This window comes from Diorhabda sublineata, chromosome 10 (genome assembly GCF_026230105.1).
Source record: "Diorhabda sublineata isolate icDioSubl1.1 chromosome 10, icDioSubl1.1, whole genome shotgun sequence".
Taxonomy (NCBI): domain Eukaryota; kingdom Metazoa; phylum Arthropoda; class Insecta; order Coleoptera; family Chrysomelidae; genus Diorhabda; species Diorhabda sublineata.
The window spans coordinates 18,871,378-18,890,736 of NC_079483.1; the positions used below are offsets into that span (position 1 = coordinate 18,871,378).

A 19,359-nucleotide genomic window follows, 5' to 3' on the forward strand; every position below is an offset into this window, starting at 1 on the left:
AATATTTCACAATCCCGCATTTACAGAAAAAAAATGCGCATATAATACGAGGTGTGTCCATTAAAAATACAATGACCAACGTTAAATAAACATTTATTATATTCTTATTTAGTATAAATTTCAATATTGAACCCCGTATATTTCTATAAAACTCCATATAAATTTTCTTTTATTTAGCACTCCCCTTACTTCTTCAGGAGGCTAACTTTTTAAAAAAACGGCTCTATAGATTTTCTTTCAAAATTCTATTGACGATTTTTCCAGTGAAACCAAAAAAATAACAAAAATTGTAACAGGATAAGGTTTGGAAGAATACAAGAACTGTTTTATTATGTTTGAATGCTCAATTTTTTTTGTCAATTTAATTTATATGAAGATACCAACAACACCATAATTCCCCAGCATTCTTTAAAATTAGATACTTGTAATGTTATAATAAATGTACTTGAAGATACTCAATTATCTCTACACTCTTCGAAATAGTTTTATGCTCAATTTCTGGACTCTATTGACAATGGTACAATGTCTAGTCATCACTCCGGTGGTCTTGAGAATTGAACATTTTGTAGTACACATAAACAAACTTAAAATCACTGCAACACCACTGAAAAACTTCTGGTATCAGTTTTTAGCACTACATGTGTTGTTTTAAGGAAAATTTGTTGACGAAACGAGAACGTGTTACAATTTCATGATTATTACAAAAACCAAAGATAATTCCGTAAAAAACGAAAATATATTGATAACAATCAATATTAGATTGAATATCGTTTAGTTGTTTTTTTTTTCAACTGGATTTCTAATACAACAATTAATGAAAAGGATTTTTATAATACAGAGATAATATAACAAATACTTTAGATACTATGTTGTCAATTCTTTCAGTTGATTGGATAAAATGAGTAAAACAATTATAACTTTAAACTAAAACAAAGAGGCTTCTACGAGTCTAGAATTAAAAATAACCTAGCATGAAATTAAGAATAACTTCAATATTTAATCGATAACACTGAAATATAATAACGTATTAATTGTATTAAGAAATCCACCATTATGTCGATATGTTTCAAAATTTTATTTGGTATGCTAAAATCTTGCAACCAATTAATGATAAAAGCTTTATCATTGTTCGATACTGTATTTTAACTACTTTCGAAACACACTAACGCAATAATTGTTTGTGAAATACAAATAAAAAAACAAAAACAAGAAAATTTTACATAATTGTCTAACAATCAATTTTACAATGTCAATGAAACATGATTACCAACTTACAAGTTACATTTCTCCTGAGGGATAATTTTATTTACACTTTAGTTATGCAGTTGACGTGTCATTATTAATATTAAAAACTACACTTTTATAGATCTATGATCTAACCTATGAAGTCAGTATTTTCATAAACGAAATAAATAGGCAACACAATATACGTTCGTATGAAAGAGATTGTCTATTAATAGTAAATTACTTGTGTAATTGCTAATTACGTTTATAAATATTAATGATAATGTAACCATAACTTAATATTTCGATTTATGGTAGGTTTACAACAAAATAACCCAACAGTATACGTCTATTATGTGGATATATAGAAAAATAACTATTTTAGTTACAAAAAGTATAATTGAAATATACATATAATGATTTATTTTATATAGTGAATAGTTTTATATAAAATGAATTTTTATTGATTGAGGACTAAAAATTTTCAACTAAAACTAAAATATATACATATGCATTATATTTATTAACTTCAACTAGAATCAATAGGAAAATATTATTTCTAAATTGGCAACACTGTTTTAATATTATCTGGTACGGATTTAAAATTTTGCCATTATATACTACTTATCCAAATCCCAATTTATATTTTTTGTCCATTATGCATGAATTAATCAATATATTAGTTATACATGGTCCGGAGAAAAAATTAAAACTGTTTATATTAATTTAGCTCTTTATTAAGAATTGAATAAAAACTTCGACTTGCGCATCTAAACCAACATGATCCCGCCGAATCCGTCTCTAAGTTTCCAAATAGGAAAATCAATAAGGCTTTCAGTTTCTTGCAGTAAGTGAGAGAAAATGAGCCAACAACATTAAAATATCAATATGGTCATTTCGGATGTGGTATAACACCAGTTAACTACTGTTTTAAAAAAATGCATTTACATTTCGAAAGGACCGTAAATGCTAAAAGTGATTGTCCTATTTTATCCTTAACATGGATGGGAAAGGTTCCTGATGAATTGCCAGAGGTAATTATTTTATTGTTAATTCGTTTTTAAAGGTGAGAGTATGATTATTATACGAAAATTGTTTGGTTAAGTTACGTTCTTATTTAAATAAAATTTAATAGTGCAGTGGCGTGCTGATTTCAATATAATATTAAAAATTGTAATAAAAACATTTAGTTTTATTGAAATCTACTCCAGGATGAAGGATGGAAACTTAATAGAACAAATTACTACCAAGAAGGATGGTTAGCTACAAGCAATGTAAGAGGAATAGTCGGAGTTACTTTTACCACTAGCCACTGCAAGAAAAATGTGGATTATCCACTTCGGACTAATTATAATCTTAGAGGACATCGATCAGAGGTAAAATAAGGTTATTTATAAAAAATTACCTCGATATACAGGGTTTGTTGAATATAGCTTGAAGTTCATAAAAATTTTCTTCATTACATCTACTACTCTCCAGTTTATTCAATTTAACCTATAAAAAAAGGTGAATTGAGAAACTGTTGCAGCAAGAATAACCAAAAAAATAATATTTGTGACATATTTTCGTTTGGTTTTTACTAATTCGAACCTCCAGGTGATCCTAGTTAGGTGGAACGAGCCCTACCAGAAGTTAGCGTCATGTGATAGCTTCGGTATTATTTATATTTGGATTAAATACGAAGGGCGATGGTCAATAGAACTTATCAACGACCGGAACACGCCCGTTACGCATTTTTCTTGGTCTCATGATGGTCGAATGGCTCTAATATGTTACCAGGTATATTACAAATAGTTTTTTTTTTTAAATAAATTGTGTATTTGTAAATTTTTCACAGGATGGATACGTACTTGTCGGTTCAGTGGCAGGTCAAAGATATTGGTCGTCCATGTTGAACTTAGATTCGACGATAACCTGCGGTATTTGGACTCCGGATGATCAACAAGTGTATTTTGGTACAACTTCGGGGCAGATAATAGTCATGGACGTCCACGGCGCGATGGTGTCTCAAGTACAACTAAATTCCGATATAAGTATAACGTTTATGGCGTGGTCTTGCGAGAAATTCAAAATGGAAGAAGGTGATGATAATAATGGAGGGGTTATGAACTCAGGTAAGTCATATATTTTATTTTAATTATGTCACCAATACGTATATTTCAATTTTTTTCAAATATTATCAATTTGTTTTACCTAAATTTAATCATATTTCTAACATCATTCTTATTTTTACCTATTTTTTTTAATTTATTTTATATTAAATTATTTTCCAACGGTACGCCTATGGCGATCATATACATTTTGCTTGCAACGTTGCCAGCCTTTCACTCAGTAACAATTTAATAACTATAATGGTTCTAAAAGGGCTTGAAAACATTAAAAAAAAGTATATTTTAAACACACTTCAATTTTATGATAACATCCGCGTTTATTTCAAGCAGATACGTTTATTATTAGAGAGGTTATAATGCGTAGAAGTCTGAGGTAATTTAATGTTTGTCAATATGGCGGTATAAATTTGCTACTACGTAAACAGCGCCGGTTCTGTAGAAATACCAGCAGTTTTTATAAATACTACCCGTTATTTTCACCACAAATATAAATGTATTTGTTGATTTTCCTAGAAAAAAACAATATCTAAAATGTTTTCGCGATTAATTGTGTTAAATTGAGTAATTCAAAATTAATATTTTTAAATCGTGTCAATAAAAATTGACAGCTGTCAGAAGAGATCATAATAAATAGAATATATAATGTTGCTTGTCGCTATCTCTTTTTAACATTATGTGATTATAATAAGACGTCTTGAAGAACGTATGTCGTTACTTAAAAGACGAGTGTACCTATAGTACGAGGGGTGATCAAAATGGTTATAACACACACAGATAAAGTAATGTTATATAATATATAAGTTACGTCGGTGTGTGGACCACTTTTATGGGGTATATGTTGTTTCAGCTGACAGAAAATTTGTTCTGGCAGTGGCTTTACAAAATGGTTTCATATATCTACTGTCAACATTCGATGACGTGTCTCCTATACAAGTTAACACGAAACTTCAAGGGCCTTTGTGTATTGAATGGAGTAATTCTCGAGAATTTTTAGCAGTAGCCGGTGTATCGTCCGAAAAAAAATTAATGGGAGGAATAGAATATACAAATATTTTAAAGTTTTATAATGAGAAAGGTCAACTTCTGTATGCAACTGTTTTACCAGATAAACAGGTAATTATGTGATTTATTTTATTTATTCATCCTCACTCTTAAAACAAAATTATGATGTAATTTTATATTTTCTTATTAATTATACTTATTTAAAAAGAATTATAAAAATACATTTCCCAATCGTAACATAGTGTCTGACTTATATCACCAATCAGGTGTTTTGCGTACACTGTTGCCACATTTTCTAAAAGTCTTAGCTTTTTAAAAACATTGTAATACATAGACAAACGATGAAATAGTCTGGTTGAAACTAGATATTAAAACACAATACAAAATGTCTTTACAACTGATGACCTCACATTTTAAAGAAGATTAGTCATTAAAAAAATATATTTTCACCTTAAATATAAGTCAAAGTCCTCTCGTACACTTCAAGGACTCTTTCGTTGTTACTTCTTCAGATGTTGTAAATCTGTCAACGCTGCTTATGTTTCTCATTTCTAGGCTAGAGTATCGACTCTTACATGGGGTCATAACGATAAGAGACTTTTCCTAGCGACTGGTACTCAAATTCACATCGCTTGGATTTCCAAAAGGATAGCGTCCTTACAACTACTCTGTAGACTCAGAATTCACGATTTAATTAAAAATGAGGCTCAGTTATTATATTTACCTTTACCTGCTCGTTTGGGGAATATAATCGGTAATCTGTTCGCTCAAACTATAAGGGTAAGTATTGATTCGTTAACCACAGTTCTGTCTTTTAGTCTTTCGAATTAACTGTAGAAGGTTGGTCGAAATATCGAAATCTAATTGTTTGAATTATTATTTTTTTCTTTAAAATAAACGAGTTAACACTAACATTCAACGAATATCACGACAGCGTTACCTGGGAGCTACCTGGGGTAGATTGTTTACACGTCGTCTTCTGGAGTCTCGTCGAAATTTATCATAAAATTGGTCAAATATATTCATTCTGAAGGTTTTTGAGGTCGCTGAACATGATAATTACGACAGCGATGACTAGTGAGGTACATGGGGTGGATTGTTTACACGTCGTCTTCTGGAGTCTCGTCGAAATTTATCATAAAATTGGTCAAATATATTTATTCTGGAGGTTTTTGAGGTCGCTGAACACGATAATTACGACAGCGATGACTAGTGAGGTACATGGGGTGGATTGTTTACACGTCGTCTTCTGGAGTCTCGTCGAAATTTATTATAAAATTGGTCAAATATATTCATCCCGGAGGTTTTTGAGGTCGCTGAACACGATAATTACGGCGGCGATGACTAGTGAGGTACATGGGGTGGATTGTTTACACGTCGTCTTCTGGAGTCTCGTCGAAATTTATCATAAAATTGGTCAAATATATTTATTCTGGAGGTTTTTGAGGTCGCTGAACACGATAATTACGACAGCGATGACTAGTGAGGTACATGGGGTGGATTGTTTACACGTCGTCTTCTGGAGTCTCGTCGAAATTTATCATAAAATTGGTCAAATATATTTATTCTGGAGGTTTTTGAGGTCGCTGAACACGATAATTATGACAGCGATGACTAGTGAGGTACATGGGGTGGATTGTTTACACGTCATCTCCTGGAGTCTCGTCGAAATTTGTCCTGGAATTTGCCAAATTTATAGATCCTGGAGGTTTTTGAGGTCGCTGAACACGATAATCACGACAGCGATGACTAGTGAGGTACAAGGGGTGGATTGTTTACACGTCGTCTTCTGGAGTCTCGTCGAAATTTATCATAAAATTGGTCAAATTTATTCATTCTGGAGGTTTTTGATGTCATTGAATACGATCATTACGACAGCGATGACCTGGGGTAGATTGTTTACACGTCGTCTTCTGGAGTCTCGTCGAAATTTATCATAAAATTGGTCAAATATATTCATTCTGGAGGTTTTTGAGGTCATTGAACACGATCATTACGACAGCGATGACCTGGGAGGTACATGGGGTGGATTGTTTACACGTCGTCTTCTGGAGTCTCGTCGAAATTTATCATAAAATTGGTCAAATATATTCATTCTGGAGGTTTTTGAGGTCATTGAACACGATCATTACGACAGCGATGACCTGGGAGGTACATGGGGTGGATTGTTTACACGTCGTCTTCTGGAGTCTCGTCGAAATTTATCATAAAATTGGTCAAATTTATTCTATCTGGAGGTTTTTGAGGTCATTGAATACGATCATTACGACAGCGATGACCTGGGGTAGATTGTTTACACGTCGTCTTCTGGAGTCTCGTCGAAATTTATCATAAAATTGGTCAAATATATTTATTCTGGAGGTTTTTGAGATCGCTGAACACGATAATTACGACAGCGATGACTAGTGAGGTACATGGGGTGGATTGTTTACACGTCGTCTTCTAGAGTCTCGTCGAAATTTATAATAAAATTGGTCAAATATATTTATTCTGGAGGTTTTTGAGGTCGCTGAACACGATAATTACGACAGCGATGACTAGTGAGGTACATGGGGTGGATTGTTTACACGTCGTCTTCTGGAGTCTCGTCGAAATTTATCATAAAATTGGTCAAATATATTTATTCTGGAGGTTTTTGAGGTCGCTGAACACGATAATTACGACAGCGATGACTAGTGAGGTACATGGGGTGGATTGTTTACACGTCGTCTTCTGGAGTCTCGTCGAAATTTATCATAAAATTGGTCAAATATATTTATTCTGGAGGTTTTTGAGGTCGCTGAACACGATAATTACGACAGCGATGACTAGTGAGGTACATGGGGTGGATTGTTTAAACGTCGTCTTCTGGAGTCTCGTCGAAATTTATCATAAAATTGGTCAAATATATTCATTCTGGAGGTTTTTGAGGTCGCTGAACATGATAATTACGACAGCGATGACTAGTGAGGTACATGGGGTGGATTGTTTACACGTCGTCTTCTGGAGTCTCGTCGAAATTTATCATAAAATTGGTCAAATATATTTATTCTGGAGGTTTTTGAGGTCGCTGAACACGATAATTACGACAGCGATGACTAGTGAGGTACATGGGGTGGATTGTTTACACGTCGTCTTCTGGAGTCTCGTCGAAATTTATTATAAAATTGGTCAAATATATTCATCCCGGAGGTTTTTGAGGTCGCTGAACACGATAATTACGGCGGCGATGACTAGTGAGGTACATGGGGTGGATTGTTTACACGTCGTCTTCTGGAGTCTCGTCGAAATTTATCATAAAATTGGTCAAATATATTTATTCTGGAGGTTTTTGAGGTCGCTGAACACGATAATTACGACAGCGATGACTAGTGAGGTACATGGGGTGGATTGTTTACACGTCGTCTTCTGGAGTCTCGTCGAAATTTATCATAAAATTGGTCAAATATATTTATTCTGGAGGTTTTTGAGGTCGCTGAACACGATAATTATGACAGCGATGACTAGTGAGGTACATGGGGTGGATTGTTTGCACGTCGTCTTCTGGAGTCTTGTCGAAATTTATCATAAAATTGGTCAAATATATTCATTCTGGAGGTTTTTGAGGTCGCTGAACATGATAATTACGACAGCGATGACTAGTGAGGTACATGGGGTGGATTGTTTACACGTCGTCTTCTGGAGTCTCGTCGAAATTTATCATAAAATTGGTCAAATATATTCATTCTGGAGGTTTTTGAGGTCGCTGAACACGATCATTACGACAGCGATGACCTGGAAGGTACATGGGGTGGATTGTTTACACGTCGTCTTCTGGAGTCTCGTCGAAATTTATCATAAAATTGGTCAAATATATTCATCCCGGAGGTTTTTGAGGTCGCTGAACACGATAATTACGGCGGCGATGACCTGAGAGGTACCTGGGGTAGATTTTAGGAGGTTAGGTTAGTTATTGTTACTATTCTAACAGTTTTTTTTTCAAGCACATGATTAAATTTTTTCCAAACAGTGTTGCGTACCGGAACCATCCGCTTTAAGAGAATTCGTTTCCCGTCCACCTATCGGATCGGTTCGGTTGCATTGTACCATGATCCGACACGACGAAGAAAATAATCTTTCTTCGGGTATTTGTTACACTTTGTATTTGGAATATTTGGGAGGATTGGTGCCGCTACTCAAAGGCAAAAGAACCAGCAAAATTAGACCAGAGTTTGTGATATTTGATCCGCAAGAAGGTGAGTCATTTTCTTTTCCGCAAATGTCGCGTGTTTTAATACAATAGAACAATGATCAGCACGTGAATATCACGGCCGAAAATCATCAGGAGTATTAACGTTGAAAAATTATTTTAAGATTATTTGCCGCAATCGTCGGAATCCAAAAGTTCTTCGTCAAGTAATTCGGCGAGTACTTGCGGCGCTCTTAGCGATACCTCGGATAGCGATAGAGAAGACGGTTGCACCGGTTCGCCTAGGATGCAGAGAAAAAGGAAACGGAAACATAAAAATCATCTCAATTACAATTACCATTCGTATCAAAGAACAGAACAAGAAACTGAGCACGATGATTTGTCTTACGTCGATACATTACCAGAAGTAAGTGAAAATATTTGTTGCTAACGTTATTTTTGTTGTCGTATAGACGTTGCGGCGTTGCCCGATCGTCATAAAAGTCGAGAAACACGGGAAGTTTTCCAATTTCTGTTTTGTTCATTATTTTCGACACAGCAATTTAACTTGAAGGCTTGTTGTTGGTAACTGTTTATAATAAAGTCAATTTTAATTCGTTTTTTCCCATTTTCTTCGTCGGGGTTGTCAATATCGTCTGCTGCCGGCTCTCCATCCAACTCCCATTAGTCTTCACTGCTGGTCATGGTCCAGCTGGTACCTAATCTGTTAGTTTTCTAAGTTGCATCTTCTGATGTATCCAGAGGTTTTCAAATCTTCTTTTTTGACGATCCCACCGATCTTATTTTAGTCCAAATCAAGATAGATCTAAAGATGTATCACTACTACACTCAGGCTGATGTTTTTCTGGATCTCGAGGCTTATTTTGGTACAATCTTAGTCTTCAACGTCTTGTTGAACAATGCAGCTTCAGTTTTCTTGATGTTGATGCTAATTTACGACGACGTACACGTGTACATGTCAAGATCTAAGTGTCAAGATTTAACCGGTAAGCAATAACCGTCTGTTATTTTAAATAGATGTTTCTTCGTAGCAAAACCGTCTAGTAGAAGTAACATCTAATATTTGGGGCACTAAATTTAAAATACACGGCCTGACAAACTCCGTTCCTAGCAATTTGGGTCAAGTAACGTACAAAACGTCTCTGCTACATCTTCAGCCACGTCAAATGACTTTAGTTATGACTGAATTGAGCGACGATTTTCCCATAGTTCCCGATCCGACGTTCAATCCCAATTTGTTTTCCGAAGACGAGGACGAAACCGGTTTGTTGGAGGAATTGAAGAGAGACGACGCGTTCGATAATTGTCCTCCCATAGCGCCGATATCGTCGAGAAGGCCTTTTATCGGCAAACAGAAATATCCTTATTTACCTCAAGAATCGTCAACTAAATCAGGTAAATAGATAACGGAAAGTGCATTTTTTTATCTTTATAGTTTTTATCTAGCTGGTGGATAAACTTCCATAACTCAAAGTGTTTCCCATTGCAAATTCGGGTCTTGGAAGTTGTTGAGTATCTCCCAGCCGGCCCACGAAGTAGGGGATTACATTGTCGGTGAATCCCCACGTCCAAAGAAGCTCTACAGCCATTCTTCCTTATTAAGTGCCTTCCACTAGTCCAAAATCATCTTGCACCGTCTCTTTAGATGACCACCAGCTCGGTCTGCATAAATGAAGCATATTTCTCTAGGGGAACGACTTTTTTGAGCCTGCCCGCGTAGTATCACCACCTAGAAGCAAACTGTTCCCTGTTGGGAAGTTTGACCTTGATTCGTTTGTCAAGTAGTACGTTCTGCGGAGGAGGTATCATTAAAATCCCAATCTCATTGCTTCTTTGAGTAGTTTTATTCTGTGGAGGTCATAGTGGCAGCCGAAGGTGTTGACGTCTCTCAGTGCTATTGCTCTAAAGTTTTTCTATCATCGCCGTAGCCGATCGCCCACCGTAGCAGCCACGCGGTTGGGACTTCCAGGAGACTTGTCTGTCCAAGACAACTCCTAGATATTTGTACTCAACAGCTTGTTTCAGCTTGAATTCAAGCGGTACCTGTCGGTGTTGACGTCGTCGCCCCTTTTAGCGCTAGAATTCTTAATTTTCTATCATCGCCGTAGCAGCCACGCGGTTGGGACTTCCAGGAGACTTGTCTGTCCAAGACAACTCCTAGATATTTGTACTGAACAGCTTGTTTCAGCTTGAATTCAAGCGGTACCTGTCGGTGTTGACGTCGTCGCCCCTTTTAGCGCTAGAATTCTTAATTTTCTATCATCGCCGTAGCAGCCACGCGGTTGGGACTTCCAGGAGACTTGTCTGTCCAAGACAACTCCTAGATATTTGTACTGAACAGCTTGTTTCAGCTTGAATTCAAGCGGTACCTGTCGGTGTTGACGTCGTCGCCCCTTTTAGCGCTAGAATTCTTAATTTTCTATTATCGCCGTAGCAGCCACGCGGTTGGGACTTCCAGGAGACTTGTCTGTCCAAGACAACTCCTAGATATTTGTACTGAACAGCTTGTTTCAGCTTGAATTCAAGCGGTACCTGTCGGTGTTGACATTGTCGCTCCTTTTAGCGCTAGAATTCTTAATTTTCTATCATCGCCGTAGCAGCCACGCGGTTGGGACTTCCAGGAGACTTGTCTGTCCAAGACAACTCCTAGATATTTGTACTGAACAGCTTGTTTCAGCTTGAATTCAAGCGGTACCTGTCGGTGTTGACGTCGTCGCCCCTTTAAGCGCTAGAATTCTTAATTTTCTATCATCGCCGTAGCAGCCACGCGGTTGGGACTTCCAGGAGACTTGTCTGTCCAAGACAACTCCTACATATTTGTACTCAACAGCTTGTTTCAGCTTGAATTCGAGCGATACCTGTCGGTGTTGACGTCGTCGCCCCTTTTAGCGCTAGAATTCTTAATTTTCTATTATCGCCGTAGCAGCCACGCGGTTGGGACTTCCAGGAGACTTGTCTGTCCAAGACAACTCCTAGATATTTGTACTGAACAGCTTGTTTCAGCTTGAATTCAAGCGGTACCTGTCGGTGTTGACGTCGTCGCCCCTTTTAGCGCTAGAATTCTTAATTTTCTATCATCGCCGTAGCAGCCACGCGGTTGGGACTTCCAGGAGACTTGTCTGTCCAAGACAACTCCTAGATATTTGTACTCAACAGCTTGTTTCAGCTTGAATTCAAGCGGTACCTGTCGGTGTTGACGTCGTCGCCCCTTTTAGCGCTAGAATTCTTAATTTTCTATTATCGCCGTAGCAGCCACGCGGTTGGGACTTCCAGGAGACTTGTCTGTCCAAGACAACTCCTAGATATTTGTACTCAACAGCTTGTTTCAGCTTGAATTCGAGCGATACCTGTCGGTGTTGACGTCGTCGCCCCTTTTAGCGCTAGAATTCTTAATTTTCTATTATCGCCGTAGCAGCCACGCGGTTGGGACTTCCAGGAGACTTGTCTGTCCAAGACAACTCCTAGATATTTGTACTGAACAGCTTGTTTCAGCTTGAATTCAAGCGGTACCTGTCGGTGTTGACATTGTCGCTCCTTTTAGCGCTAGAATTCTTAATTTTCTATCATCGCCGTAGCAGCCACGCGGTTGGGACTTCCAGGAGACTTGTCTGTCCAAGACAACTCCTAGATATTTGTACTGAACAGCTTGTTTCAGCTTGAATTCAAGCGGTACCTGTCGGTGTTGACGTCGTCGCCCCTTTAAGCGCTAGAATTCTTAATTTTCTATCATCGCCGTAGCAGCCACGCGGTTGGGACTTCCAGGAGACTTGTCTGTCCAAGACAACTCCTACATATTTGTACTCAACAGCTTGTTTCAGCTTGAATTCGAGCGATACCTGTCGGTGTTGACGTCGTCGCCCCTTTTAGCGCTAGAATTCTTAATTTTCTATTATCGCCGTAGCAGCCACGCGGTTGGGACTTCCAGGAGACTTGTCTGTCCAAGACAACTCCTAGATATTTGTACTGAACAGCTTGTTTCAGCTTGAATTCAAGCGGTACCTGTCGGTGTTGACGTCGTCGCCCCTTTAAGCGCTAGAATTCTTAATTTTCTATCATCGCCGTAGCAGCCACGCGGTTGGGACTTCCAGGAGACTTGTCTGTCCAAGACAACTCCTAGATATTTGTACTGAACAGCTTGTTTCAGCTTGAATTCAAGCGGTACCTGTCGGTGTTGACGTCGTCGCCCCTTTTAGCGCTAGAATTCTTAATTTTCTATCATCGCCGTAGCAGCCACGCGGTTGGGACTTCCAGGAGAGTTAGTTGAACTGTTTGCACCACGTTTCACAGTAATGGATATAGAACCCCGCGCCATGGTCATTTCTCAAAGGTTAGAACGTTAACAGCTGCACCAGAAAACTAGACAGTTGTTAACCGTTGCCATATTTGACAATTTTCCAAGTTTCCTTTCGCCTGTTTATTAGTACGTAGCGTGTAATTTTCTTCTGTAGACCTAACTGTTAACAATATATTTTTTCCTTTTTTTATTTGATCCAGATACGTCGAAAATAATCATAGAAAAAAATAACGACGAAAAAATTAATTCGAATATACCATGTAGCGTAAGTAACGACATCCGTCCTCAAAATTTGAGAGCCTCAAATAATAATAATAATGTGCAGCTCAATTTACGTCCAAACAGTTCTCAAAACACCAGTTTCATCGGGCAGTTTATACAAAATGGAGGCGCTAATTGTAGCAATCAACGCCACGCCATATCTCCAATTTGTTGCGAGGTATGTACAAATTTGGGTGTTTATATCAAAATTGGGGGTTTTTTTCACACTTACATCGTTAAAAAACTTACACTGTTGTCTATTTTTTCAACATAGTTTCCATTTTCATCGATACACAGTGAGCGCACGGCACTGTTGTCAGTTCTAGCTTGGCACCTTCCCTCGAAACTGTAGCTCAAGTCTTAATCTTGAAGTTTCGACAACAAATACAATCTCTTCGACTACAAGCGAACTACTGAATCCTTAGGTTGTCTAAGTTCGTATTTACGGGTGACTCGAGTTGGCGGTTCGGTCGTGACGATTGTTGCAAAGTGTCTTTCACTCGACAACGATCGTTATCACCGAAATCACCCAAAAATACGAGCTTAGACAACGTCAGGATCATATAGTGCATCTAGCCTGACCGTCTCTTGTCTTACGTGCACTCCATTATCACGTACTGCCAATACAAGTACTAATTCAGCTCCAGTTATGTCGATAGTGACATAACACTCATTCAGAGCCGTCTAAATGACTTCTCCAAGCCCGTTTTATGATTCGTACCATCGAATCAAAGAATTTCTTCGCCTTCAACTCCCTGGATCACTACTGGTCGGATCCTTTCTTCCAAACCAAAGAGGAAACGTTTCTTCCCATTCGACCGCCAGCTGCGAAAACGACTTTGCATTCTTCCACCATTCCCCATTCCATTTCGTCTATATGTGAACCAATTCGCCACCCAAATGGCTGCAGCTGTACCTCGCCATCCGTTTGTTTGTTTCCACCGGAGCTCCAAACTTGCACAGGAGGTTTTCCTGGATCTCGTATCGGTAGACGGCCGATTGAAGGTGCCCGAGATCATACCCTGCATGATATGTCGCGTATGGGGGTTGATTAAAACGATTTTTGTTGCTCTAACAATCCAATATCGGATAAAAATGTGTGTTTCGTAAACAGGTATCCCTTCCCGCCCTCCAATCGCCGAAAAACGCCGTTGCTCCTAGTGATATTATGTTCGATCGACCACCAGCTTCGACGCTTTTGTCCTATTCATCGACTGATTATGGTAATTCGAATGGTTTACAAGTCAAATCGTTTTCGGAACATAAAAGTGACGCGTCCGTCAATCATAGCTACGTCAGTGAAAATCCTAAGCACGTTTTCGTTAAAAAAGTTGAAGAAATCGATCTAAAGCAAGTAGGTAACTGTAGTAAGCAGCAATTTACGGTAAACGAAGACGAAAAAGGACCTTCGACGTCGACTAAAGGTCCTGTACCAACATCCACGTATTTGTTGGATCCCATGGTTAGAAGTTGTAGCGTTGGTAAGTACCACAACGAACCTTATCCATTTTGTTCCCTTTTCGCTCAATGTTCCTTAAAACTTGTTCGTCCATGTTTTGCTTTGTTCCACCTCTTTCCCTACATTGTTCCTGCTATAATTTTATCCCATATTTTGGTTTGTTCTTTCTAATTGTTCCTTCTATCGTATTGTTCCATTTTTTTCTCTGCACGGACGTTATTTCAGGATTTTTGGATATGGTCGAACGCCAACTCGTCCCTAGCGACGAATCACTATCACTATTACGCAAAGATATACCGAAACGTTTGGTTTTGGTGGATAAAAAGGGGAAAACCAAAAAATCGACAAAAGCGAATTCGAAAAACGTCGATGTGAGTTATAAATTGAAATCGTACGGGAAATCGAAGAGCCTAGACTCCAGCGACATCTTTCCGCATAGCGACAGTCCGCTAACTTCCGTTATAAAAAAGAAGGAGAAAGCTATACCGGAAATTGAAACGGCGGACGAATCGAATACGGAAAGTGGCAACAGCGGGACGCAATTGGAGGAAGAACAAGTCAAATGTAATAACAAGATAAATAATAGGAAGGATTTTTTTTCGTCGCCGTTGATTAGAAGGAAAAAGAGTGACGATAAAGTTAATCGGGGAAGAAATAACCAGAAGAAAATTAACGTCAATCAAAATAAGGGTGGCGAAAAAAACGGATTGTCCATTCATTCGCAAGCGTTGGCCAATTTGGAAAAATTGATCACTAGATTACGAGAAGACGATAGTAAATCTAGTACTTGCTCTCCGAAACTACCCAGAAGTTCACCGGCGTCACCTGCCCCCACTAAAAAAGGTAATCATTTTTTTTTAATAACATCAAGTTATATAATATAGTGTATGGACTCCTATACTACTAATAGCTTGTCTTCGGCCATTAGTTGTATAGGAAACCATACACTATATTATAAATTTCTGTAATTTTTTATTTCTCAGAATTTTTGATCAAAATGTTCTTGATTTTAGATCACTACTGTTTTAAAATTCGATTTTTTTCAATAATTTATGAAAGATTGATAAAAAAATTGACGTTTCGGATTAACTTCACACTTTATCAAAGACTGTAGTGTATGAACTCCTATACCACTAATAGATAGTCTTCAGTTGTTAGTGGTATAGGAGTCCATACACTACATTATAAACACAACTTATTATATTTTATTTTGGATTGATGTTTACAAATTTTCTCGTAAACTTTGTACATATAAGGTTCGTATTCATAAATTTATTATCTCGAGATGACCTTCGATAACATTCTCTATGTATGGATAGGTATGAGGCCTCAATCTGCGTCGCCGATTAGAAAGAAATTTCTAAATTCGCCATTATTAGGAAGAAAAAACAGAAAAAATAAATATCAAGAAAGTTCGGACGATGAAATAAATGCATCCGGCGATGAAATATTCAACGGTACCAATTATAAGGATTTGGAAACTTTTCAAAAATCGCAGCTATTACAAAAGGTACGTACGCTCCATCGAACTAAACTTGACGTTGATTTATAAACTTTTATATGTTCTTGTTATGGTTCTAAAGATATGAGAGTCTGATGAAGCGAGATCTGGATTTTAAGGGGTCTCGAATTCAAATTTGTTGATTGTTTTTATGGTCTATTCGCTCGTATGTAACATTTATACAATAAAATTGCGTCAGCTCTATTTTATTTCAACAATAGATTTGTTGTCATTACCAATCGATAACTGGGACGAAGACACAGCGAAAATAACATATATTTTATTTAATTTCGTTACTCCGTGTATATACATCGTCCCTTTGATCAATGTAGTGTCATTTTTTTTTCTTTTTTACCCATACGTGATTCTGAATCTTTTGAGTATTCATCTCACAGTTTGTTTAGTCCGGAATAATTTTTTCCTTCATCACAAATATTCAAAAATTCATTTATCACCGAGTTTTTCAGTCGTTACTTTTTTCTATGTTTGATATTTAATGAAATATAATACAAAATGATTGTAACTTACCTTAATGTTTAAAAAAAATTCGGGAAGAAACGTTAAAAAAACTACAACACTAACACCCCTGTAATTAAATACCGAAACCACCAAAATACGACAAAGTTTCGCGACGTTGCCAGTTTTATCAGAAATATATGAAAAAAACTTGTTGACGTCAATCAAATCCGTTTAGTAAGCACAACAACAGTCCACGATCTAAATTTTGATTTATAAATTTTAGAGGGATGAAACAGTCTTCTATAATATTGTCTAGAGGTTAGAAGTTCTTAAAACACCGTATTAACGAACTACATTTTATTAATCGTTAATAACGAAAGCAGATTAACGAGTTTTTATAATAATTAAACAGAAAACGTGAGTTCGATAACAGAAAATATTATTTCAACTTAAACGCGGGAAACAGTCCATTGGCGCGTCATCTACCGCGTTCGGTGTCTAGTTGCCAACTGAACTTTGCGCTCGCGCCGGAGCCGATCGGTAGTTGTTCGACAAAACTCGTTCTGTTTCGCGAATACGAGGTAAATTTACGACGAGACGGTGTTATGAAGTATTGATATAGCCTGGTCAAATTACGACTAGAAGTTTTTTAGTTTATATGTTTAACGTAAATATTTATTATAGTTGAAAAGGGGTAAAATCGAACCGAACGGTAGTAGTTGTAATACACAAATTATTCAACAAAGACGCGAATTTGTTATGCACAATAAAGCGCCAATGTGGAACGAGAATAACCAGGTGTATCAGTTGGATTTTGGCGGGAGGGTCACTCAAGAATCTGCTAAGAATTTTCAAATCGAATTCAGGGGAAAACAGGTATGTTTAATATTCAGTTTATTGACCATCGAAAAATATAAAGCAAATCAAATATTTCTTATAATATGGTTTTAAAAATAGCATTCATTAAATTCATATAGTCCAGTCAGAAAGTTTGCAAAATCGGATTATTCGTAAATATGAATGAAATTATATGGAAATAATTGGAAAAATGCGTATAAAACTGTGGACATACTTAAAAAACCTCTCAATTCCCGGTAAGGGGGTGAAAAAAATTAAAAACTACCCTGAAATACGATTTTTCGGTTGAATTTTGAGAATATCAAAAAAAGTTTCGAATAAAAATTATAGAGCGTAAAGTTTTAGACCCACCTCAATAAGACTAAGTTTTCTCTATAACGCACCCTGTCACCCCTAGAACAGTTCAAAGTACTAAAAAAGGGAAATTCTATAAAAAATTTGACTTTAAAAAATTATTTTTTGCATGTAACGTCAAAATTTGAGAAAAAAATTGATAATTGTCGAGTAAAATTCGTTTTCACCCCTTATTTTTAATAGAAGGGATGAAGACAAATGTTTTTTTTCTAACAATGTTCTCAATCACATTTTTGAAGATTAAAATAATTTTTAAAGTCCAATTTTTTATATTTTTCATTGAATTTTCATTTTCTTAGTACTTCGAACCGTCCTAGCCGTTAAAGGGTGTGTTTTAGGGGAAAAATAGTCTCAATGAAGTAGGCCTGAAATTATACGTTCGATAATTTTTATTTTAATATTTTAAAAATTGAGCCTAAAAATCGTATTTCAGGGTAGTTTTTTTTTTCACCCCCTTGTCTACCAAAAACCCATCTTTCTGACCCGGACTATTAGAAATTTCAACAGCCAATTTCAGCAAAATCTTTTCGAAACATTATCCATTAATTAATTGGGTTTATGATTGATATTTTTTTCATTCTACTTTATAGTTATACGAAAATATAGGAGTAGTAAAACAGTATTAGATAAAAGTAAAAAAATACAAACTATAATGAACAATAAAATAAATTAAACACTAAGCTGAAAAAACGTACAGTGTAAAACTGAGTCCAGCCCTGTTCTATCGACTGCAGGTGTTAGCGAGTTTTAACGTAGAATAAAGATGTCTGGAATGAAAAGAAATATCGATATATCGATTAAATTAAAAAAAAAATAAATGTTTTAATATAGTTATGTATTTAATTCACCCAATATTATCAATATGTAGTAATTTTCGTAAAAATGTATATTATTTTAATGTACAAAAATATATATATATATATATCGATCCGATGTATCGAAATACAGGCAGTTTTGCAGAGTAAGCCGTAAGTAACAAGTATTTAAGTGTCAAATTTGAATAAATTGTAGGAAAATGTCTAACAACCGGATATCGATATAACCCTTTGTTAATAATTATTTTAGGTTATGCAGTTTGGTCGAATAGATGGAAACGCCTACACGCTAGATTTTCAGTATCCGTTTTCTGCCCTACAAGCGTTCGCGGTCGCTTTAGCTAATGTTACACAAAGACTTAAATGAATTGTTTTTTGTTTTTTAACGTGCCAATGTTCGATACGTTTTTATTTAAACTTGAAAAAAAAAACTGTTTGTTTCTATAATCGATTATTTCTATTGAAAGAAAATTTATATATTTTATACATGTTTTAGACAAGTTGTGTTTTTAATGCTGTCGTGTGATTTTTAATTGATATTTTTATTCTATTTGAATGTTATTATTATATCGCTAATAAAACGTTTCATATTATTCTTCTTTTTTATTTAAATACCACCTGGGGTTAACAATTATACATCTCACCGTTTTAATACAAGTTATACGACGTCAAGTGTTATACGATGTAAAAAAAGAAGAAGAAATTAATGTCATTTGTCTTTTTAAAATAAGAAAAAATATAGTTATTTTGGAATTAATAAATAAATTTCAACTCACACATCCATATTTCCTTTATATTTTGCAGTTTTTATGTTAAATCTAAAATACACGCGTATAAGAAGTCTGCTTTTAAT

General features: G+C 36.2%; 1 protein-coding gene across 1 annotated transcript; it reads left to right on the plus strand.

Annotated features, from left to right (window-relative positions):
* Positions 1-2,053: 2,053 nt before the first annotated feature.
* LOC130449760 (tubby-related protein 4) lies at positions 2,054-19,099 on the plus strand. The gene is made up of 15 exons (XM_056787750.1): positions 2,054-2,258; positions 2,436-2,600; positions 2,821-3,003; positions 3,062-3,338; positions 4,183-4,448; positions 4,893-5,117; positions 8,326-8,551; positions 8,670-8,911; positions 9,537-9,900; positions 13,000-13,238; positions 14,175-14,541; positions 14,745-15,362; positions 15,839-16,029; positions 17,164-17,355; positions 18,757-19,099. Exons 1-15 carry the CDS (start codon positions 2,163-2,165, stop codon positions 18,871-18,873), a joined length of 3,768 nt encoding a protein of 1,255 aa, XP_056643728.1. The 5' UTR covers positions 2,054-2,162; the 3' UTR covers positions 18,874-19,099.
* The last annotated feature ends 260 nt before the right edge of the window (positions 19,100-19,359 follow it).